Genomic DNA, 25197 nt, shown 5'->3' on the forward strand with positions numbered 1-25197 from the left:
ATGTTTTTAATAAAATGAAATATTATGTGTTAATTAATATGAAAATATGTTTGAACATATCACTGGGACAATCAAGACTTTAAAATCACTTAAAACCAGAAGGAAATGCACTGCATTTAAACTACAATAGACTTTTATTAAACTGACGCTTTCCAAGTAAGATCTTACCAAAAGATTCTAACCATAAAATATCTCTTTCAATACTGTTAATGAACAACATTCAGAACAAATTTCTTCATGGCTCCATCGACAGATCTCATGCAGGAGTTATGGAAAGAGACATCAAAGGCTATCTTACTAGACGATGGTTGGTGCAATCACTCACACTTCCATGTGTACAGTGAGCATGAGAGAGAAATGTGTGTGAAAGCAGCACAGAGAACCAAGATTAATTTATACAGTCAAGAAACATGAAGTGAAAGAAAAATTTAAACTAACTGACAGCTCTTCTCCTTTGCTATTCTGAAATGGTGCTATATGAGAGAAGACAAAAGAGTAAGAATGGGAACATTTTCTACTTTTTCTTAAAAGGTTTACAAAATTTGAATGAAAAAATTAAGTTGTTTTAAAATCTATATATCCATTTGTGGAAAAGGCTATTTTTTAATGGTACTACTGAACTGTTTTCTTTTCAGATCTTCTTTTGTATACATGATGTCAAGAATGTCTGATAAATTCTTTAGGAAAAAGAAAAAAAACTTATTTTAAAATATTATAAATTTCTTTAATGGAAACATTTGTATTGCTTACCATATTAGGAAACCAAATCTAAATAAATACTATATTAAAATTTTAAATGTCCATTTATATACTTTAAATACCGAAAATTATAAGGATAGAGGAAGATTTTTAACAGAAATAAGAAAATATTTAAGGAAAATACATCTGAATGGCTATTTATGGATGTAATGTCATAAGAGTTTACAAGCTCTATTAGTAATTCAAAAGTATATTTACAATAGATCACTTGAGGATCCAAAAAGATGTGTAAATACATACGAAAGTTAATATTTAATAATGTGACTTTATATGAGGATCAAATGAACTCTAGCAGTATTTGCCATATATGTGTGTGTATATGTATATATATGTGATACATGTGTGTATATATATATATATATACATGGAATTATTAAAAATCACATTTTATTTCTCTCATTCTCTATGCACATTTCACTAGATCCAAACTGCAAAAGTAGGATGATAATTCAAAGAAATACAGATTGTATGTCATCTAGTTATGTTTGACTCTTTAAAGACTAAAATGTGCACTATGGATTCTTAAAAGTAAGTCTTAAATGAAAATGAAACAAAAGTATACTACACTCCCCAGTTTACATATAGTCTATGTTCACCTGCTTTTTCTTTTTTAAACAAAATATGTTTTTAAAAAAGAACGGGAACCCTTAGGTTATTCATGATTTTCCAAATGAAGTTAAATTTTCACCTTCCTTTTACTATGCATATAGGTGAGATTCGGGGTCATTAAAAACTTTCTGAGAAAAGAGATTTCTAATAGTGCGCTCTTCATTCACAAATGACCTCTTTGTTAGTAAATTTGACATACAGTTTTCTGATCTTTTTTTCTTTTTTACTTTGCAACCACTTTCCACTTGCTTTAAACTCCCTCTTCCACTGACTTCTGTACAATCATACTCCTAGTTTTCTTCCTACCTTTCTAGCTGCTCCTCCATCTTCCATCTAAGCACCACCCATCTTCTAGAAGTCCACCCTGCCCTCGGCTTACTCTGTATGTTCTCCTTGGGTAAGGTCACCCTCTCCTACATCTCTCAGCTCAGGGCTGTAAACCCAACTGCCAAATAGACACCTTGGCTTATACGCTCTTCAAATTCAGTACAAGCACAACAGAATCACCATCTGAACTCCCCACACAGCACCCAAAGCAATACTCCAGTGTACTATACAACTTAGGTAATGGTACTATCATCCAGCTAGGTGTCTAAGCCAGAAATTAAATTATCCTTGATCTCGTCTCTCTCAGCAACCTTCATTGCCCCATCATACAATCACCAAACCCCATGAGCTTTTCTTCCTCCTGATTCAACTGTATCTCAACATTTTTAACTTGGATTACTATTCCAAACTCCCAACATGACTTCTGGCTTCAAATCTATTCTCCAAATCACCACCAGAGGATCTATGTAAAACGTAACTCTGATGACAAGCAGCTTCCTAAGCTCTGACAGTAAGGTTTAAATAGCTTTCTCTCTCACCATCTCACCACAACACACACGCACCCTGAATTACAACCGTGATAACCAACTTGCAGCTTCCTCCAAAACTCTATGCTCTTATTCTCATACCCTGTTTCTTCTAACTAAATACCTTTGTCCTATTTCTTCACCTGACTATTTTACCCATTTTTCTTTTTTTTTAAGATTTATTTTTTTATTTTTCCTTCTCCCCAAAGCCCCCCAGTACATAGTTGTATATTTTAATTGTGAGTCCTTCTAGTTGTGGCATGTGAGATGCCTGATGAGCAGTGCCATGTCCATGCCTAGGATCAAAACCGGCGAAACCCTGGGCCACCAAAGCAGAGTGAGTGAACTTAACCACTCAGCCATGGGGCCAGCCCCTTTTACCCATTTTTCAAAATTCAGCTTAAATACCATCTGGTCCCCAAAGCAGACTTGATTCCCTCCTTGACTTGACTATCCTCCTCCCTACTAATGTGGGGTAGGTGCCTCTCCTGTGGGGCCCTGGACATCCTAATCACACAGTCTCATAGCCCTATATTTATAGGTCTGTCTCCCCTACTGGATTACAAACTTTTGGGGAACAAGGAAACATATCTTGTTTGCCTTAGAATCAGCAGTGACTAGGCTAGAACTTAACACTGTGAATACACAAATTTTGTTCACTGAATTAAAAATTAATTTTACATTTTTGTAATAATCTGATTTTTTTCAGGTACCTTATTCCCATTTCAATATTTTATATTACTCCCTAACAAATTCTTGAAATTCTATAATATTTTCTCAATAAGTTGAGCAATATATTAAAGTTTTACTGTTATATCTATTTTAGAACCTGCCATCTGAAAACACTTGATCACAATTTAGCAGCATGAAAAATTAATCTCACAGTTTTAAAGCAATAAGAGAATCCTCTTGTGACATTTAGTTGCGCCTTGCAACAAAACTCTTGGTAAAAGCACTAGAAAATAAAAGTACTAAGAAATACAGCTTTTCCCACAGCAGATTCACCACATGTTCAAGATGCAGACATTACAGACCTTCTACAGAAGTTCCAGCTACTACTATTTAATTTTCCTAAAAGATTAACAGGCTAAAACTAAAATGACATTAGTAAGCTTTCTTAGGTATTTAAAATAATATGCATGGGCCAGCCCCGGTGGCCTGATGGTTAAGTTCAGCATGCTCTGCTTCGGCAACCTGGGTTCGGTTCCCAGGTGTGCTCTGTTAGCAGTCATGCTATGCTGGTGGCCCACATACTAAAAAGAAAATAGAGGGAAGACTGACATGGATGTTAGCTCAGGGCAAATCTCCCTCAGCAAAAAAAATAAAAATAAAATAATGCACATTTTTGAGATTTAATAACTCAAATATGTAAAATACAAAATATATACTACAACTAACAAAGATATTTCTTAATAAAAAGAAAAACCATCTTTCAATTGTTGCATGCCACATTTTGAAATCAACCTTAAAGCTTATAAAATTCCTACTCTTTTGGGAAATGGCAGAATAGTAGCCAACCAAATTTTCAACCAATTTAAAACCACACTTCTAGCTAAAAGAAATACAGCTCTATCAATCTTAGCAACAAGTTATATCTCTTGAGTGTAACTTTAAAACATTTCAAAGTTATATAGTGAATTTCACTTCATGCAATTTCTAACTAAATGAGCAACAAAAATCAACCAAGATACTAAGCCAATACCTGGACTTATTGAGCAGAGCAACAGAACCGAGGTATAACCAAGAGAGGCCTCACTCATCTCATTGATGAAGTGAGCCTCCACACACTGGGCCTGTCATGCCAGGTGTTCATGTTGAGAAGCCACCACAACCCGATTCGGCACGCCACTACACAGTTTAATGGACATAATAGCTTCAGTCAAAGTCAATTTCTTTTGAAGATGTGTATCTTAGAATCAAATAGATTTCACTTCAAGACAGAATCATTACTGAATGCATATCAACATGTAGCTGAGTACAAGAAGTTTAAAAGAAAAATCTTGAAAGAACTCAGAAGCATAGTCTAAAACTTAAATGAAATGCAATATTCTCCTTACCACCTCCACACATCTCAAACTAAAACTTAACATAAAAAGAAATCTTAATTTCTAGACTGCTTTAAAAAATCATCTCTTCATTTTAAAAAAAAGATAAACTTGATTACTAAATCCAGCCTCAAGCCAAAATATATTTTGTCTAATCCTGAAAGGCTTCATTCAACCTATTTTCAAGGAAGGAATGCTGAGGTGACCATGTAAAAATACAGCCTAATCCTTACAATTAAAACGTAAGAAACCAGTGTGGATTCCCTTGAAACTACTTTAACATTAATTAATTACTATTTGAATAGTCTGCCTAAATTGTCAATGTTCACAAATGACCAACACATTCTCTGGACCTTGGGAAATAGCCTATCAATGATGTGGTAGGTCTGACTACGATGTCTCAAAGAGGCACATTTCAGTGCATACAGAATACATTATTACTGTCAATACACATCCAAGTCATTTAGAGGGATGAGTCCATTTACCCACACCGTTGTCTTCTGGCTTTAAACGGGTCTCAAGCCACAACGAAACATTCTTCACCATTCTAATGGTAACTAGGGTTTGCTTTGATGACTGGTACTGACTGAACAGACAAACAAAATGACCCAATCAGACAAACCAGAGTACGGCCCAAGGACCAAATCCAACCTTCAGGCCTGTTTCTGTATAGCCCTTGACTAAGAGTGGTTTCTACAAAAATAAAAAAACAAAACAAAGAAAATACACAACAAAGAGCCTATGGAGTCCACAAAACCTCAAATATTTACTTGCTGGCTCTTTACAGAAGTTTGCTGATCCTTACCCTAGAGGACAGTCTAGGAGCTGCATACAAACCTCCCCCAAATCCATTTTTTAAAACATATCTGTTACGTTATTTTTGTGCTTAAGGAATTAACAATCAAATGTGAACTAAATTCAAAGCAACAATAAAATGTATTATAAATATTACGGTTAAAGAGTAAAGGAGAAAACAGAAAATAAACTGCTTTTTAAGCAATGTATGAAACTTTGTCAAAGACGTTTGAAAATCCTTACGATTTATGTCCATTATTTGTCCCTTGTCTACCCGCTTACAGATACCCTCTGAAAAAACTATCTAATAAATAATAGGATTTGCTTCTTTAAGTATGTGCACCAGTTCTATATTGTTCTTCACCAAATTTTACAAGCCTGGCAAATTCAGAAGTATAATTTACCAGCCTTCACATCCAGGGTTACCTTTGGGCGAGAGAATCACTGGAAATTTTCCAGAATACTCTGACACAGTAACTATCTGCTGTCATCTTAGACACATGGCAATAAATTCTCATTTCTATCTTTAAGATCCTTCAAAACTCTTGTGCAGTTGGCACATATAACACATCAAAAGTGATCCCACAGATTGATATTCAATTAGTAAATATACCTATTTGAGTCAATAACTATGATCTAATTTTAATTTAAAAAATAGAGAAAGCTCAGATGTTCCTATGAAAAGACTATACACTATTTTACCACTGTCTTACCATAATCTTTCTTTTCATATCTAAGGGCAATTTGATACCATGATCATCAAGTATTGCAACTGATAATGTGTTAGTTTCCTTTCTATTTCTTTGTTTGCTTTTTCTTACTATAATAGTAATAATAAGTAGTCATTGTAGGACATTTTGAAAATAGAGAAAACTATTGGAACATAAAAATCACCTGTAATTCCAATCAAAACTTTGTTTTAACTCTGATATTTTTATATACAAATACATACATCTGTGCATATATACATATACACAAAACTAGAATTGCAGTGGATAAGGTTTCATAACGAGCATATTTCCCGTTAATATTATATCATGACCATCTGCACTGTATTAAAAATTCTTGCATAGTGGTCTTTCCTAAGGGAAAGGAATCTATGATAATGTAAATAATATATATGAATACTAATAATGTGAACAACATAAATGACACAAGCCATTGTCCTAGTTATTTAATAACTGGCCATTTCATTAGAACTGTCTATAGACACACTTAAAAAGTCTTTTTAAGAAACCATCAATGGGCCAGGATTTAAAGTCTCAGAGTAATGAAAAATGAATTATACAGTGACTTTGTAAATTTTACATATATTTAATTAGAAATTAGATACTTCCCAAAAGTTAGATGATATTTAATCTATAAATAGAGTAACACAAGGTGTTTCTAAGTTTTCACTTTTTCTTTAGTAACATCCCTTAATGAGTATTCAGTGTCTACTAATAATACTGATGATATGGTACCAATAAGGCAGCCTGGAAAAGAAAAATCTGTCAGTTAGGCTGTATTTAAAGGGAAAACTGCCTATAAAAATGTTTTCATGTCTCATAACTGTGGTTCAATTTTTAAGGCTTGCTCCTATTTTATCTAAAAAGTAGAATTTTACTACCAAATACAACAACTATTTCATTAACATTTCCTTCACTCGAACTTTCATTTCTAAGATCACTTTTCCTATAACGACTCAAATAAACATTTGGTCTTAACCTATGGCACATGGAAAAAATGTAAAATATGTTAAAGCTTTTTATAAACTGCTATAAAGGTATTTTATTATTATCAAATAGTTTTCCTAAATATTTAAATAGTTTCATTCTTAAAATTACTTTTCAAAATATGTGGCCTTTTTCAGTTTTTGTACCTTTTCACAGTAAATATTCATTGAATGCTTGCTCTGACTAACATTAACAGAAACCTTCTGAAGAGCAGGAACCACATGTTACACTCCCAGCACGTGGCAGCCTCGTGGAAATGAAGTAGGTACTGAACACCAGGGTCGCCAAGATAAGTGAGACACAGTTCTTGCCTTAAGAAGCTCATATACAGCTACTGAATTTAACAGCTATTGAATAACACTCATTTTACTACCTGTCTGTATTTAGGCACACCTCCATTTTAAAAATGAAAAATACCACCCCAAGAGGAGATTAAAAAAAGAAGAAAAGTATTTCTAAAGTAACTTACTTGCTGACTTCTTTATACTGGGCTATCTCCTCAATATAAAGAAGGTCATGCAACCGCGACTGATAGTTGGTCTTGGTCAATGATTTGTCTAAAACGGACTGAGTAAACAGCTGGTCAGCAGAGAGAGGAATTTGGTATCTGATAAGAAGGCTCTTCTCCAAATCAGTAGTTTCATTAGGTTCAAAATCTATAATAGTCTTAGAAGAAGCATCCCAGCGCTTAGCTGTGGTTACTAGCTGTTGTTTTGCGTGCATCAGGTATTCAAGATCTAAATGGGAAGAAAAAACACATTTATAAAGGAACACAACATTAAAATTTTCAATAATACATTATACATTTTGGTAAGAGAATTTTACCTGCTAGAGCAAAAATTCTTAAAAACAAAACAATCCAAGAACCTATTTGACAGACTATTTTTCCCAAATCAGAAATATTTTTTAGTCTAGCTCAACAAAATAACATAAATAGGAATCCATGTAAAAAACATCTTATTTTTACATCAGCCTAGGACATAATAGCAACACTTATTAACATTTTAAAAATACAGATTAACATTTAGAACTTAACTCTTCACTCAAGAGAAATCTGATCTGCAAGGAGATGTGATAAATTCCTCATAAGACAAAATCTACCAGGTTATAATCATTTTTCTCTTCCTACTAGCAATACCCGCCCCATTACAGAAAGAGAAGATCAGAAACTGTGAAAGGTTAAATCTTTTCTTGTACAGTAAAGCACAGTGAAACCCTCTGAAAGTCAACTTAAGACAAACAAAAATTTTTTCAAAAATATTCATGTAAAACACTGCTAATTCCACATTAAAATGGAATACGATGTACCAAACGTCATTTGTACAGAAAAATTTCTATATGCCATTGTACAGAAAAATCCAGTTTAGCCTCAGTTAAATTATACTGTAAGTAGGACACAATATCAAAATGAATGACTGTTCAAGTTCTGACATCTCTGAAAAAAATGTAGTATGATGCCAGCACAGGGTGAAATACATCGAACATAATCTGAGCACTAGTAGGCTCACTCTATCTGCAGTGCATGTTACTTTTCTATTGGGTCTAAGACACATACACCTACAAATATGAAACTTAACCAAAAGGAAAAGAAGTTGTTTAACCGACTCATTAGGCCAAAGATCCAGTGTTAATACAACATAATTGGAAAGATGGTTTCACAACACAAGCTAAAATTTTAGGAAGAAATAATAAAAAATTTAAAGAAAGACCAGTTAATCTCCAAAGTACAAGACAGATGATTCTGTATTATCTTTGAAATGAGAGTCTAATGCATAATTGCCATGTCTTGCTTAGTGAGAGATTTTGCTATATTTAAATGTTACATACAAATTATAAACATATATGTATAGTTACCCACCAAGACAAACTTCTTGATAGTAGAAAATAGCTTATTCTAATATCTTAATAAAGGTTAAAACATAAAGGCCCTAATTTAAATGTAAAAACGTACAGAAATAAAGTCCCTAATTTCTAACCCTTGCTCCTTGAAAACGCATTTTTACACGCCTGTTTTATTATTTCTCAAATGGCAACACAAATGTAACTATAATCATCATGATATAAAGATGGTCTGCTTATTAAAAATTTGCATTTTTAAAATACTCTGGATAAGACAATGATGGTCTGTTTTTGCAATGGCCTCACAAGCAGAAGTTTCATAAAGTAAACTACATTTTCTTTCTAAATCACTCTAAAAATTGAGTCCTGCCTACTCATCATTAGATCATGCCTACAAAAAATATTTAAATTATACAAATTCCAACATTCCCAAAACAGACTGTACCATCCTAAAAGATCAGACACTAATTATTATCAAAACACCAAGGAGGCACATAATTATCTTCCTTAATTCAAAAGTCAAAAAGAGAAATAGCAATGGTACAGTGACAAACCAAATAACCAGCTCTTTAAAAACAATAAATAAATATATAAACTCTACATAATAATGAAGAATCTACTAATGTTATAAAATGATGTCTAACTACTCTTTGGGGATGGGAGAATTATATTTCATAATTTTATTTTAAATAAGAAATTGATTCAGACTATGCCTAGATCAATATTATGTTTACATTCTTTAAAAACTCACTAGTTGGGGACGGCCTGGTGGCATAGCAAGTTAAGTTCACACGCTCCACTTCGGTGGCCTGGGGTTCCTGGGTTTGGATCCCAGGCGTGGACCTACACACCACTCACCAAACCATGCTGAGGCAGCATGCCACACACAAAAAATAGAGGAAGATTGGCACAGGTGTTAGCTCAGGGCCAATATTCCTCTCTCACACACAAAACATCACTAGTTATTCCTAACTGATGTTTAAGTAACTGGGATAATAACAAGCCTAAAACTATAGTTTTTCCTTGAAAATGCTTTTTCTATCACCTATTTAATATGCAAAGCAAATTATACAGAAAGTCTTTCTACTCTGGGCTAGAAGTATTCAGGCTTTTTGCATGAGAAGTTGCATGAGAAATAGTATTTGTTTTTCTCATTTCATCTATGTAGTACCATGATTCCCATCCTAATTTTATTAAATTCTCAAAATTAGTGTCTTCAGCAGGTAGCACAATAATTTCAAAACAATTCCAAAACAATGTTAAATTGTACTCCATTTATTTTTGTAAATGACCATAAACACAGTACAGGGGAGGAGAGATCTAGGGGAGCAGAAAGAAGAACTTTGAAAAAACTCCGTTATGTGCCAGCATCAAAGTTTACAAACTACTGATCTCAGTCATTACATTAGATGTCAAAAATGAACTGTGGCCAGTGACAACTAAGGATATTTTTTGCAAAAACCACTTCTCTTTCTCTACTTCATCTGACTGAACTTAAGACAAACTTCTGCCTCCAATCCTCTCACTTGTGAGAAGAAGCTTATTAAACCCGTTTGATTACCCACCTAACGTACAGTGCTTAAAGGTCATCAGGTTTTGAGAGTTCCTCTTTAAATAGAGGAGGGAGACAAGGTTCCCCCACAGGGACACTGGACTTTACTACTGGGGCTCATTTCACCCCCACCTGCAGCGCATGCATACCTGCTAACATCTAAACCAGACATACGTACTACTCAGGGTAGCCTGAGCCACTTCATCCTTGGTAAGCACTTTTCTTCAACCTAGATTCGGCTAAAATGAAAAACACTATGGAAAGATGAAAAGTGAACCAGTTAGGATCAATCCTCATAAAATCATGTAGGAAGAGTTTAATACTGACTTGTTAACCAATTCTTACAATAATAAATCTCAAAGCAAACCTGACATAAATTATGAACCTATGGAATTTGTTACCCTGAGACGAGGTAGGCAGAAGCTATAAATATATTCCAGAGAAATTCATAAGAGAAATTTAAAGATAATTAGAATACATCCAATTTTTTGAAGATAACATAAAGGAAGAGCTGCTACTGCCAAAAATAGAATTCAAGGTCGGAGTAACTGCTCTGACACAAGACACCCTTCCCAACTTCCCTTGCCCTTCTGATCACTGAGAACAGCAGTGCTCTCCTTTCAGCCACATAGTTACTACTCTAATAGAGCATCCAAAGGGTTAGTTTGTTTTGTCTTGAAGTATGTAGCACAGCAGACTTGAAAATTATTCTTAACAGGACCTGAGGAGTGGGTAAGAAGAAAGTAAGGAGAAAAAAAACCCCAATGTTCTATGTACCCAGAACAAGGGCAGACACAGAAGAGGTACGCAATAAATTACATGTTAAACATGGAATTTATTAAAAACACCTATATTTAGGCCTTAAAGAGAATGAGATGAAGTGATTCCTAATTCCAAAATCAGATGCCACACTGTTCCCTAGGAAACAAATCTTGACTGCCCAAATTAATAATAAAATAAACTCCAAAAGTAATCCCAAACTACCATTTCAGCGCTCCATTTCGACATCGTTCCTGTCACCAAAACTGCTACAGAGAAGCAAGATGAACATCTCTTAGCTTATCCCTGTTGTCTGTCCCTATTCTTCATCTCTTAACAAGGCTAATAAAAAGTTAAAACAGTACAGGCATACCTCATACTTTTTATATTCTTCTCAGTTGCACTTATCTTTTATTGACAAATATACTATTTTTAAAATCTATTTTTCTATTACTTTTCTATCACATAACATAAAATGTTATATATTTAATATATAGGACATGTCCTTAATTTATCAATGAGTTTGGCAACTGGAGATCAGTTTTAAGCCATACTAAATGTTAATGTTAATGTTAACATATACTGCTAGAGTATACAAAGTAGAGAAAAGATGTTTTCAAATTTAAATATAAGAACTAATTTTCAACATGCAGCTTCCAGATACTCAAAGGAGAATTCCAAACCAACTTGGCCAAGCAAAAGTTTTCCATTACTCAAAGTTGTGGTATAAAGTATATAATGCAGTCTATTTTCTAAGCAAAGGGAAACCTCACTACCTTTCCTGAGAGGCTTATCTTCAATTAAAACAAAAAATGATTAGTACATATAGTGTCTTTCTCTGAACTTCAATCTCACCAACAAGGGAAAAACACTGAAAAAAGCAAAGTTAAAATTATACACATTTCCTAAACAGTTTGCAAGATTGCCATATAACGATTAGAGAAAAAGAAATTCATTCACAGCTCACAAATAGAAAAGGTTTGGATGCGTTAGAGATCATGACAATAAGGTCAAAAAACCCCACACGACTGAGGGGGTTTTTTTCTCAGTTCAAACTTAAATTAAAGAAAGGAGGATTTTTAGTTCAATACTGAACAATGAATTAGAAAAAGAAATGTCTACTATGTAACTTGATTTTACATTTCAAGGAGTAATGCACTAATGTAACTAAGTTCCATGATCAAATCAGTTTGACAGACACTGAGCCTTTAATTACTGAGGTGCACTGTGTGAGTTTCTAAGAGGAAAATAAAGCATTCACCATTTCCAAACGTTATTTGTACATGGAACTCTTTACCTATTATTATTATTAATAACACCTATTCATTTCAGTGGAACAGTTTTGGAAACAGTGAGCTAATAGATGGTTCAGCATGGTCCAAATTTATAACTTTACTGAAGAGAAATATGTTTCTAGCATTAATTGAAGGACAAAAACTTGCTTGAACAATGAACAGCCAATCAAGTGGAAGAAGTGATAAATATAAAGATATTTCCTATTCAAATTCTAGTTTCACACCATCACTACATTTCTTTGTGTGCAGAAACCAAATTATATTATGATATAATTTATAATATTACCAAAACTGTATGGAAACATGATAAAGCCTAGACCTAATTCAACTCCCCAATTCCCAACGGCATTTGGCCAACTTGTACTTGGAATGACACTTTTCTCCCAATTCTAGGCCACGGAAGCTCAAATAATGAATTTGCTGAGGCTGGAGGTGAAATTAGCCAATTTAACAAAGATTTTAAAAATTAAATTGTTAAAAACTTAACAATTTAGATGTTACCAATTTAACAAAGAAGTTCTCTAGCTCTCCACGTCTCTGAACGTTATCCACACAAGTATTCCAGGAAAAGATACAAATAGGAGACAGATATTTTACATTTTTATTGTTTCAGAATGTTTTACAAAATTGTGATTTCACATAAACAAATCTTTTGCCCTCAATTTTTTTGCTGACAAGCACTCTGCTGTAATAATCAAAAACTAACTAACACTAACATGGAAGCAGGAAGCAAATACTATACTGTTTATATCCTGCTTTCATTTCTCCAAAATTCTTTTGGGACTCTGTACATAGTCACACTGAAATAAATATAGTCACACAAGAAAAATCTTAAGAACTTAACAAAAACATCAAGATATTCAATGACAATGATTTTAAGAGTAGGGAAAATATCAAAGAGAGAACTAAAAATTAACAAAACAGATCAGCTAATTTACATTGCAAAAAAAAGTCAACCAAATAACATGTAGCCTGTCTAATCCTAGATTTAACTTTTCCTTTTTATGATGTTCAAAATTTCATACCAGAAAACACATTTTGTACATTTTATACTGTTCTCTTGTAATATTTATTTTTCCTCTGCCCTTGAAAAAAAAATTTCACTATGTGAAATTGTTTTAATGTTTCCACATTAGTTCAAGAAAATGCTTGTTTTCTTTCAATTATTTTCCATAACATAACTACTTAGAAGTAAAACCTGTATAAAGGAAAATAGGCAAAGATATCAAACCATAAAGAGATCACTAAAAAAAAAAGAGTATTATAAAAAAAGAGGGAAGGTATAATATTGGTTCCAAATGAGAGGAAATCCTGGTCTGTATTAATTTTCTCTATAATATCTGAATGAAATATAAAATTGATTATATTTAAAACTGATATATTAGAAACATCAGAAATGAGACTATTTATTTCCTCCAGTTACCATTCTCAAAACATCAGTTATCTTGGACAACTTCTCTTCCACCCCCTCTACTGCATTCTCTTGCCAAGATCTGTAGGTGCTGTGGCCTTAATGACTCAGTTCTTTATCTCTGCTTTTTAGTCCCTCTGTTAGGCCCCTAAGGATCTCAGTTCTCCTTTAAAAAAAACAAAAAAAGTTCTTCTCTCTTCCTACTTTCTTCATTCTGTTTGTAAGCCAGAAGTTATCCTAATCATGACTAATGATAAAAAATAGTAGCTACTATTTACCTAAATGCCTACTATGAGCCAGGTATTGTACAAGGCTTATTTCTAGTTCTCATGATAATCCTCTAAGACAGAAATTACTAGGCCCATTTTACAGATGTTTCCACACAAAGCTCAGAGATGTTAAATACTCTGCCCAGTGTCACACAGGCACATAATTAGAAAATCAGGACTCAAATCCAATCCTATTTGACTCTGAAGTCTGTCCACTGCTCTTTTTTCCAAGTAGAAAAATAGCACATATCTGAGGCGAAAGTACCCTCAATTTCTCAAGCCCATGAGGGTGCCCTGAAATCATCTTCATCAACCTTCCCTCATTATCATCTGTTTAGTAGTAGCATTTTCTCCTACTTTTTATTGCAGACATTTAATATTTTACATTATTAATTTAAAAGATTTTTATTAACCAGTATAGATTCTTGACAACACTTACAAACTATTTCTATGGGAAATGAGTCATGAGTTACACACCACCAACCTAAAAAGCAAACTTTTAAAATACAACCCACAGGTAAGCCAAGAACATCTTTTCAGACTTCTCTTTGAGAGCAGGGGAAGCATGTCGGTCTTTCTTTATGATTCAAATCTCCTTATGATTTAAAAAGAGTGCTTCCTAGTAAGTATCAAGTTCAAGCCTCTAAGAGCAACTTACTAGTAGGGTAGGCAAACCATGGCAGGCAAGACGAACACAGCCCGCTCTTGTTTTTGAAAATAAAGTTTTATTGGAACACAGTCAGGCCCATTCCTTTACAGATTATCCATGGCTGCTTTCTCACTACAATGCAGAGCTGAGTAATTGCAACAGTGACCATCTGCCCTGCACCATCTAAAATATTTACTACCTGGCTCTTTACAGAAGAAATCTGCCAACTAAGTCCTTTACTAGTAAATATAAACTAAATATTTTTATTTTGTCAACTACCATATCCATTTAGCCACAGGAATTAACATATTTTGATTCCAAAGAGTACTAAGAAGATGACAAAAACAGAATACAACAGAATAAAAACAGGTAAAAGAGATAAAAGTGAAAAATAAGGGTAAAATGAAGTCTGAGTAATATCAGCACATATACAAGAAGGTAAAGCCTAACTGTTCAATTTAGGCACAAATGTTGCTTTAACCTTACTAGTAGCTAAAGTAAAAAAGGAGACAGAACCAGTTCCACCTGGTTCACTGCCTACAAAAAATAAAATCCTAGCATTTGTTCATGAAAAAAACAGCTTCCAGGTTCTCATAAATAGGACCCTGGTACATAGTGAAAAACATCTTCCACAAAATGGTTAGCCACAGTCAATGCAATAGCAAGTTTCATACAGCTCTGCTACATGAAGTGTGTGTTAAATAAAATAAAGCACCTATAAATCTGACCAAGAGCCAAAGAAATGTAGTCTAACGTGCCCTTTCTTTGTCCTGCTGGATCTTGGCATAAAATTTAGGTATAGGCAGTAATATGACAACATACAAAGTAATTCATCATCTTCTGTAGATGCTTACACGTTGAAACCAGGGATCTCTTCCCAAGAATACAGAACAGATCCTACTAAAGGCACCTTGGTCTCCTTCGCACTAGTGAATGTACAAAACCAACTTATGAAAGTGTGTATTTAGGACTTTCATTCAGAGACAAGGTACTAATGTCAGCAAAGTTAACTGGACAGTCAGGCAGACACAGACTGACACTGTAGGTGCATTCACAATTACCATTAAAATGATACTCTACGCAAACTGATATTGAAAGCTTTTACTGTGCTAAAATCATCTTACTTTAAAAATGAAGTTGATAGAACAAAACAGACCTGATCATCTACTCATACAACTTTGGAGAACCTCAAAGCAAGCTTTGACTGATGACTGTATAAAGAGAACAGGGCATAACATGAACCGTTCTAATCCCATTACACAGTAAATGAGTCAATTAACTTGGGATTTTTTCCTTATTCTTCCCCCTCTATCCATGAAACATTTAGGGGGCCAATACATTTCTTTTAACATTGCTATTACAGTGTCTTTTAATACATTGTAGCAGGGGAAAAAAGTCTAATATTACCTTCTGTAGAAGCTGCATCAATCATTACTCTTTGCATGAGTACTGGTTCCAATCCAAAGTCGAAAACTATGGTTTGGCGAAAAGTTCCAAATATTTCTGTGTTAAATGCTATCCCGACTTTATACACGTAATGATCTAATCCATTTTGGGCCATCTTTCCTCCTATCCATTCTTGACAGTTTTCTGGGACTTCTTGTGATACCTGGGTAGTACTATCTCCGGCAGATATGGCAATGATACTAAAATGAGGACGATGAGCATCATAAAGCAATGCTACACGATACAGCATTCTTGCAGGCTACAAGGAAGTTAAAATAGTTCATTGAGTACAATGGGGTGAAAAATCCAATTGTAAGTGGGCTCTTCAATGAAAATATTTCCATAAAGGATTTTTACTTTCCCATGCTTAAGATACTATGTTAAAAACACAAATTGTGCTCATAAGCCATTTAAGAAAAAAAAAATCAGCTGTTAAAATGATATACTTATGATGCCCCAATAAAGCTGAAATTTTCAAAAATGATATCTTTATGCTACATCACTAGCTTCCCTGCTCTTTCCATGCTCATCTTTCATTGTGGCAAAAGCTATCACCCTATATCACCACCAACCTCCAACTTTCCATACCTTTGGCCTAAAAAGTTTTATCTAGCCTCAAATAGGAAGTCTTCATAGGAGGGTAGTTACCTCTGAAGGCACTGGATTGGGTTCAAGGCCAACGCTAAATGTTCCCACATTTTTCATCCCAAGATGCAGATGGTACAGTGGAAGAAACACCACCAAAAAGTACACAAAACTTGTCCAAATTTTTGACTTTGCTTCACTCTTAAACTTTGAACATGATAATTCAAGATGGGAAGCACTGCAGAAAATGTCTCATATTAAAAACCCATTATTACAGAATTTGTGATTTCATAAGATCAAACACAAAAATAAGGTGTCATAGTGTAAATATCTTAGAACCACCAAATTAAATAATTCAAGTTTTAAATGGTTAATTATAAGCCATGAACCCCATCCTGTGTTCCAAGTTTGGAGGACAATATGTTGAAGACCTCTTTACCAAATAAATAAAATAAGCAAGCATCTAAACGTCTGCAAAGACTTATCTCAAAGTCTAAAAAAAGCCGTACCTTTAGTGATCAAAATACAGAAATACTCTTTAGCACAATATAGAACATATATAAAATGTACTTAGATTAAAACATTTTCAGCGCTCTTTTAACATGAGATTTAAAGGTCTAAAAAAGCTTTAAGAAACTTTACATTCTTTAATTAGCACAAAATTCGTACCTTACACGTGAGAGCAAAAGTCCACGTCTGGTGAGATTTTTTGGTGTTGACAGTAACCGACAGATCAGGATTATGCTCTACCTTAATTCCTTCTATACATTCACTAAGCTGAAAACAGAGAGCAGTTAATGTTACATTTTTATTCCTAAAAGCACAAAAACTTTTGGCATGGCAAATAAATGTCAACAGTAAAGATGTTGATGGAACTGTTTACAAAGCAAGGTATTTCATACATTAATTTTCAGTTATTTTTATAAGAACAAAATATAATATAGCTAAAACAAGAGACAGAAGAAAATTAACAACCCAAAAAATGGCAGTAAAAACTCCCTGAATAAAGATAAATTAATGTAATACCTGCAAGTCTCCAAACAAACAGCTTAGTTCTGCTTTTATTTTAGCAAATGGGTCTACTTTTGCTACTAAAAATACTTTATCAAGAATCAAGGTTTTCATATAGAGGATAAGGAAATAAACCAAAACATAGCACAAAATAAAGTCAAGACTGAAACAAGGTCATTGTTTAAAACAAACAAACAAAAAAATGCAGTTTATTTTCCTCACCACTTTCTCAGGAGATAATGAATTCATCCACTTTTCTATCAAGGTTTCCATGTAACTGCCTGAGAGCTGTTTATTCTCATTTTGCTGTTTCAATTTTATCAACCGTGAAGCATATCTTTTCTGCCATTCTGCTAGTTCTTCCTGGGAATGTGCTGAAGTACACTGGGCACCATACCTACAGATTCCTTGCTCTAAAAATCTAAGTAGAATAGGAAAGACTGTTTTATCATATACTTTGTTGGACCACTTAAAAGATAAACTTCCAGCATTTGCCCTCCAACTCTTCAACAACAAAAACAAAACTTCATCTCCTGAAAAGCCATATTTTTCACACTGTCTTGCACAGAAGAGGAAGAAGAGGTTTAGAGAACATTTACAACAGTTAAAACAGCGCCTCCCCATATTCACTCACCTCTGTCTCTGGAATACCGGGATGCTGAAGCCGAACATCATCATAACCTGTCCCCCTCCCCCAAGCAAAAGCCAGCATTGAAAAGGTAGCTTCCTTCGTAATACAACAACTCCACTAGAAAATTCTTCTAAAGCAACACTGACATCAAGTGGATTAGTTCATCAAACACAGGTATGCCCTACTTCCCACAATGAAAGGACCTAAAGAAAATTTTCCACATACTGGGAATTTCATTCTGAAAAAATTTAACATACTATTAAATTATCATTTTAGGGCTTTTACTTTCCAACTTCAAATGTAATGCCTTTATTCTTTTCTGCCTTACTATTTCCTGTATTTCACTGAAAATATTGGACTATATTAATTTGCTTGAAGTTTTAAATAAATTAAGAATAAAAGTTTTATGTTAGAATCACAATTCAATAATTAGATTAAATTCTTCAATGGGTAAATTCATAAATGTTCATTTTAAAGGATAAAGAGTTAATGATTTCTCAATGTTTATGACTCATAAAATTCAGTTGACAATTCAGTGGTCAAAAACAGATAAAAACGCAAAACTTTGACCATTAATTTTTTTAAGTTTTAAATACCCAGCAAAATTATGGGTCCAGCTATTATTTAACAATTCAAAAATTAAAAAATTAATATAAGATCTTTTGAGAGAATAAACAAAAATTAAACCATAAGCGGCAAAACAGAGGCAAGAGAGATATTATACCATAAGTTATCTAGAAAAATATGGATAGTAAGAAATGCAAAAGGAATGACAGCACAATGTAAATTATCAAATGGTTCACCTTATTTGAAAAGATGAGAGTATTTAAAGCTTTTTTGATGATACAAAGCACCTGAACTTAAATTACACTATTTATTAAGATCTCTTATGCTTCATAAGACTCATTGAAAAACCATGCATTTGTTTCTCTTAAGTATGTCTTAATGAGTCAAATATTTGTTTTTCTATTGCTTTCAGTTATTTCCCTAAAAATGGAAGGTCTGATGTTCTCATCCGGACTATAAACTTCCTCACATTTCCTCTGCATGGGACTGTATTCTGCCTCTCCTATAGCACAAGGCCCCCAGGATTTTCAATATTTACTAATTAGTTTCTTTATTTCTACTACAAAATCAAATCTGATGTCTTCACTATTCCAGCTTCAAAACTATGTACCAAATTTCCTTCATTATCAAAACCAATCTAGAGTAATGAGACTTTATATCTAAAATCCCACTAGTTACTAGTTCTTATAAAAAGAACTGAAGAGTTCACCTTTCTAAATGTGACTTTAGTAATTCTTTCCACTTTACTATATAATTAGTACATTTTGAAAGGTTAGCCCTTCAAATATAAATTACTCATAAATTCTATATATGGATTATATGACGATAATAGATTTTGGTTTTTACAAAAGTTATTAAAATAATTTAACACTTCTTCATCTATTTTATGCTCTATTTCAATTTATATAAAGTAATTTCAATTTCGATCACCATAGCTTAGATAAATTTCACATAAACAAGAGATCAGCAATTAAATTCAGTCATAGTAATACAGCTATTATAAAAGACTGAAACAAAGTCTTAACATCTCCATCTAGATTACTGTTGTAATTAAAAGGAAGCTCATAAATATGGTTTTGACTTTTATTATTTAATGATAATGACCATTATGGCATCTGTTTCAAATGGAAAATAAACTATTTTACTCAGTCATTATACTTCTTCCTTCACATATTATCTTCTTTAAATTTGAATTACTACTTTTCCAAAAGTGAAGGAAATTATCCTTTGAATAAAGACATGTCATTGGTTTAAAAAAAAAATTCACGTTACCTTTTACACAAAGTATATTCCTCGCTGCTTGTGATTCCCCTAGGTGGTGGGCGGAAATGCCAACCATTACAAGATCCTAGAGAGTAATCAGGATATAGTCTTATCATTTGAGGCTTGCTAATAATTCTAAAATTTTAATGTGTAAAAATACTACAAACCCTCCACACACATCATCCCAGATGATGTAGAAAGGATATGACATATTTGCCTCTACCAAAAAAGTAATCTACCAATCAAATGAGTTAAATCAATTAACCACAAGAAACTTAGAAATCACTGAAGAAGCAGTTGCCCAGTAGCTAAATCAAGTCGATGACCCTGACTCTATCCTAGCAAGTGGTGGACACATTTCCAGTGCAGTCTCTTTGCTAACAACTAAAGGAGGGATGTTGGCATGCTTGCCATTTCCTAAGTATGGGATGTGTCTCTATTAGGAATTATTTCAGGAATGACAAAATTACTGTATCCTGGAAGAAAAGTTTGTACAAGAAATTCCAGTACTATATCCTCAGTGAGAAGCAGCTCCACATCACCACTCACGTTCTGCACAATTTGTCTGAGACAAATCACTGTATAAAGTCATCCTTTTGTACAATTAAAATAAAGCACAAAAAGTTGAATTCTGAGGTAGGAGCTAAAAAATAACATTTGTTTACTTCTAAATACAATGATCTTTGATTCACTTAGCTAAAAGTTTCCAAATAAACCAAGGAAAATAAAGCTTAGGAGAGAAAAAGCTAGACCTATAGAGGCTGAGCAGTGACAAGTTTTCAAGGACCTTAACAGCCATTTTTCTATTTCCTCACAAGTCACTGTGCCCACCCCCCAAAATAAAGATATTCAGCCAGGTTAAGTTAAAAGCTGTGCGACTGAGAAAATTACTGAACTTTAATAAATATCAGTTTCATCACCTATGGAAAAGAGGGAGAAGGGCTCTAAGTCAGCACAGGCTTTTGTGAAAGCCACTACCCAGTACACAGCATTTAGCAAGCATTCAAAGAATGCTGTATTTCTTCCCTTTCCTCTGGCAAGAAAAAAGGAGATCATGGATTTCAACTGTGTAAGGAACAACCCAGCTTACAGATCAGAACTTCCAAAAAGCAATCATTGTACTAGCCTGCAATAGAGGGGAGAAAAGCACTCCCTCCGCAGATCACTAAGAATGAGTTTTAAATTTAGAACTGCACGGAGGCAAGAGGATGAAGTAGATGACCTCCGGAGTCACCTCCTACCTCCTTACTCCATTATTCTATGAAACGAGGCCAATGAAAAACTTGCTTTCATCCACACTTACTTCTTAACATTAAATTTTTTTTTTTTCTTAAAGACTGGCACCTGAGCTAACAACTGTTGCCAAGCTTCTTTTTTTTTGCTTCCTGCTTTTTTCTCCCCAAATCCCCCCAGTACATAGTTGTATATATTTTAGTCGTGGGTCCTTCTAGCTGTGGCATGTGGGACGCCGCCTCAACATGGCCTAATGAGCGGTGCCATGTCCGCACCCAGGATCCGAACCCTGGGCCGCCGAAGCAGAACACGCGGACTTAACCACTCGGCCACAGGGCCGGCCCCTTAACATTAAATTTTTATATTGTCTCCTACACCTCCACTTACATACACTGTAACTCAGAAAACCTCCTCCCAATAATTAACAAAAAAGCAATGCCCAGATTCACAGCTACCAAAAGTTATACAGAGTTTGGTACTTACCCCCTTCTAAGTCTTCCACATGATATCCAGAGAGGACATTACTAGTTGCTGTCTGCAATTTTTCAAATGAAAGACATTTTTGTAATAAGAAGTAACCAGTTGATGTTGAATTAAACTTGGACATTTTCAACATTTTTCTAAAACAGTGGAATTTGAATACTTAGAAATTTTTAATAAAAACTCATGTTGCAAACCATTTTTTTTTTGCTCTTTGCCCTATGTTAAACTTTACATTTAAATATGGAAAAGAAATCCTTGTGTGGCCCACATTAAGGAAACTGACAGAGATTCCCTACATAAAAATTACCTGGTAGCAAAAGAAGAGAAGTCTAAATCTTCAGTCCTGAACCCCACAGAGTATCACCTTCCATCCATTTACTCATTTCACCCTTCTCTTCCTAACACCTAGAGAATGACCAGCTAGTGAGGTGCCTTTTCTCCTGCGGCAAGTGCAGCACGACCACTTCAGGACCTGAGAGAACGTCCTGCCGAGTTCCCCTCACTCCAGCATGAGCCCTTCTCGGATAATGGAGCCCACAGCTGGGGATCCACTCACTCTGACATCCTGGTTTGCTTGACTCCCTCGGTGCAGAAGAAACCCCAATCTGCCCCTTTGGCTCTAACTTTACTCTAAGCTCCACACTCCCAATCTCAACCGAGTGTCAGCCATGGCATTTTTCTTAACTATTCTATAGCACTTTACATGCTGGATCGTCAGCTATGAACAGATCCATTATCAACAGCCTACAACTGCCCTTCTGCATTCCTGCACCTCACAGCGGATCTGGCACATAATAGGTGCTCAGTAAATGTTGGATGGCTAGGTGAACGGATGGATGATCATCCAAGCACTTCAAATACAATATGGCCAAAAGAAAATTCATCAACTTTACCGCAAATCTTATCCTCCTTCAGTGCGCCTTATCTCAAGTTCATGGATTCATCATCCCCAAGAAGCCACACTGAAATTCTGAAAACCATCTTGAATTCTCCCTTTTCTATCCTGCTCTGAGTATTCTGCAAATATTGCCCAACTAGGTCTAGAATGTCTCTCTTATCTGTCTCATACTCTCTACTCCCACTGCCACTATCCTAGGGAAGGCCCCTGAACCAAATGACTGCCAATCTTAACCTGTACCAAGTCACCTCTGGATGTTTACCTAGCTGCCCCCAACCTTTAACCTCAGTTCCCACACTCCTGCCTCCGTGGCTTCCCCACAGAGTGTTAATCTCCCTTTCTGCTTGCACTTCCATTACAGCACTTACTGACCACAGGCTGCCCTGTGGGTACATTAGCTACGTGCATCTCAGACTAGCCCACCAGATTGTTTTTCATGGGTATCTCAGCTTTCCAAAACCCACAAAACTTGAACACCCCAGGTGCTCAGTAAATGCTGAAATGAATCAGAAGGAAGAAAGGTTATCCCAAGACGAAATTTGGAATGTCTTGTACCATAAAAGAATGTCATAAATGCTAACTGGGTATAACTGACACATAATATCATTGTAATTTCTATATGGTTGATTAAACTGGACTTTTTAGGTTAGGCTGGAACTAAATCACTATAACACTGTTTCTGCAGGAAAATGACTTCTGATTCTCAAACTACTTACAACTAAGTTTTTAAAGACAAACCATGTTTTTTATAAAATGAAGACTGAATATAAGAATACATAAGCTAACAAATCAAGAGTAAATGTTCACATTACAAGGATTCTATGTTCACAAAAAAGATACATTAAAAGATCTCTTTAAATTCTATAAGGCAAAGTCTAAATGCCATAGTTCCACACTAGCCCTCAAAATATGATTCCATCTACACAGAATTTATAAATATAAAAGCTAAAAATTCACTTTAAGTATAAATGTAAAACATCTCCTCTAAAAAATTTATCAAAATAAATTTACCAAACATGCAAGAAAAAATAGGAATAAAATGTTTGGGTCATGAAATGAAGCCTAAAGCATTTATAATTGTCGGAAGACAAAAACACATGTTGTGTTTCACAAGTCAGCATCTGCTATGATCTGCAAATGGGCAGAGGATGCCTGTGCTGACACTGCAGTTCTCAGTCTAGTGGGGTCTGGCAAACAGCACATCCTCATCAGAAGAGCTGGTAAAAATGAGAAGCTCTGCCTAGGCTGAGTATTTGGCGACTGTGGCTTTTAGGTTCCAAGGCATTGTTTTTGGTTTGTTTTTTTTTTTTAAAGATTTTATTTTTTCCTTTTTCTCCCCAAAGCCCCCCCGGTACATAGTTGTATATTCTTCGTTGTGCGTCCTTCTAGTTGTGGCATGTGGGACGCCACCCCAGCATGGCCTGATGAGCAGTGCCATGTGTGTGCCCAGGATTCGAACCAATGAAACACTGGGCCGCCTGCAGTGGAGCGCGCGAACTTAACCACTCGGCCACGGGGCCAGCCCCTGCTTTTGGTTTTTTTTTAAACACCCTTTTTATATGCTCAGACCCCAAAGACAGAAGGGCAATACCAATTATCTTATGATCTTCAGTCCTTACTGACACCTTCAGGGAAAGCAGCCAAATTTCATATTGCTAGAATTCCTATAAATTTACCATCAAATCTATTAATTTGATATTTTAAATTTTACTAAAGAATATGTATTGTTTTCGTTTTCACTAGTCAGGCTTTAGTTCCACATCTTTATCCTCAACTACTAGCATTTACAAGTTAAATACCAACTCAGCCTAATCTTTAAATTTGTTGTTTTTAAATACGTCATGTACAATAATAAATAAGGGTAGCATTGTTAGCTTTTTCTAGATGCATTTTTTTTAATAGTATCGGTTCACTAACCAAAAACAATAACACTTTGGTTACATAGAAATTATAAATGAGACTTAAGTCACTTCTTTCAAAAGTACAATCACAAAATAAGAGTCAAGTGATATGTGTACCCTTACATGTAACAGGATTAAAAATATTAAAAATAAAATTTTACATATATTTGTGTGATTATTCAATATATAGCTGATAATTCAATTAAGGCGATAAAACAGAATAAAGCCAAAAATCTTAATAAAATGAAAAGTCATATTACATTCTCATTTTTAAAGTCTAAAGAATTTATAATTTTCTTCTTTTACTCCTTAGAAATTAAAAAGACTACATATATACAAAAAAGGAAATGGCTTTGAGATTAGAGCTACCTGATTCTAGGTTAATTCACAAGAAGATAACATAGACATAAAACAAAGAAAATGACATTTTTTGTAAAGGCCTATATAATTGTAGCAAAACAAAAAGCATCTTTATCCAGCTTATGTAATTCATGATGACTGTTTTCTTTGCTTAATTGTTTGTTGGTATGAACTGTGATTAGATTTGGAATGGGAAAGTAATCTATAAGAGGTCAAGGTTTACACCTGGGGTCTCTGTTCACCCTCTCCACCTGTCTGGCGAGCACCC

The 25197-nt window shown here is 34.4% G+C and overlaps 1 protein-coding gene across 34 annotated transcripts in view; it reads right to left on the reverse strand.

Moving 5' to 3' along the window:
- Positions 1 to 25197, reverse strand: part of HELZ (helicase with zinc finger) — a 177060-nt gene that overhangs the window by 103198 nt on the left and 48665 nt on the right. For 24 of the 34 annotated variants that reach the window (XM_070560226.1, XM_070560214.1, XM_070560230.1 and 21 more), the window contains 6 exons: positions 21771 to 21822; positions 20064 to 20139; positions 17816 to 18014; positions 17252 to 17359; positions 15959 to 16256; positions 7247 to 7514 (listed from right to left, as the gene is read on the reverse strand). In XM_070560226.1, the coding sequence (XP_070416327.1) occupies positions 7247 to 7514; positions 15959 to 16256; positions 17252 to 17359; positions 17816 to 18014; positions 20064 to 20139; positions 21771 to 21822 (1001 nt within the window). The remainder of the gene's footprint in view (positions 1 to 7246; positions 7515 to 15958; positions 16257 to 17251; positions 17360 to 17815; positions 18015 to 20063; positions 20140 to 21770; positions 21823 to 25197) is intronic. The other 10 variants (XM_070560241.1, XM_070560240.1, XM_070560238.1 and 7 more) reach the window with 1 other exon arrangement.

This window comes from Equus przewalskii, chromosome 10 (genome assembly GCF_037783145.1).
Source record: "Equus przewalskii isolate Varuska chromosome 10, EquPr2, whole genome shotgun sequence".
NCBI classification, from domain to species: Eukaryota; Metazoa; Chordata; class Mammalia; order Perissodactyla; family Equidae; genus Equus; species Equus przewalskii.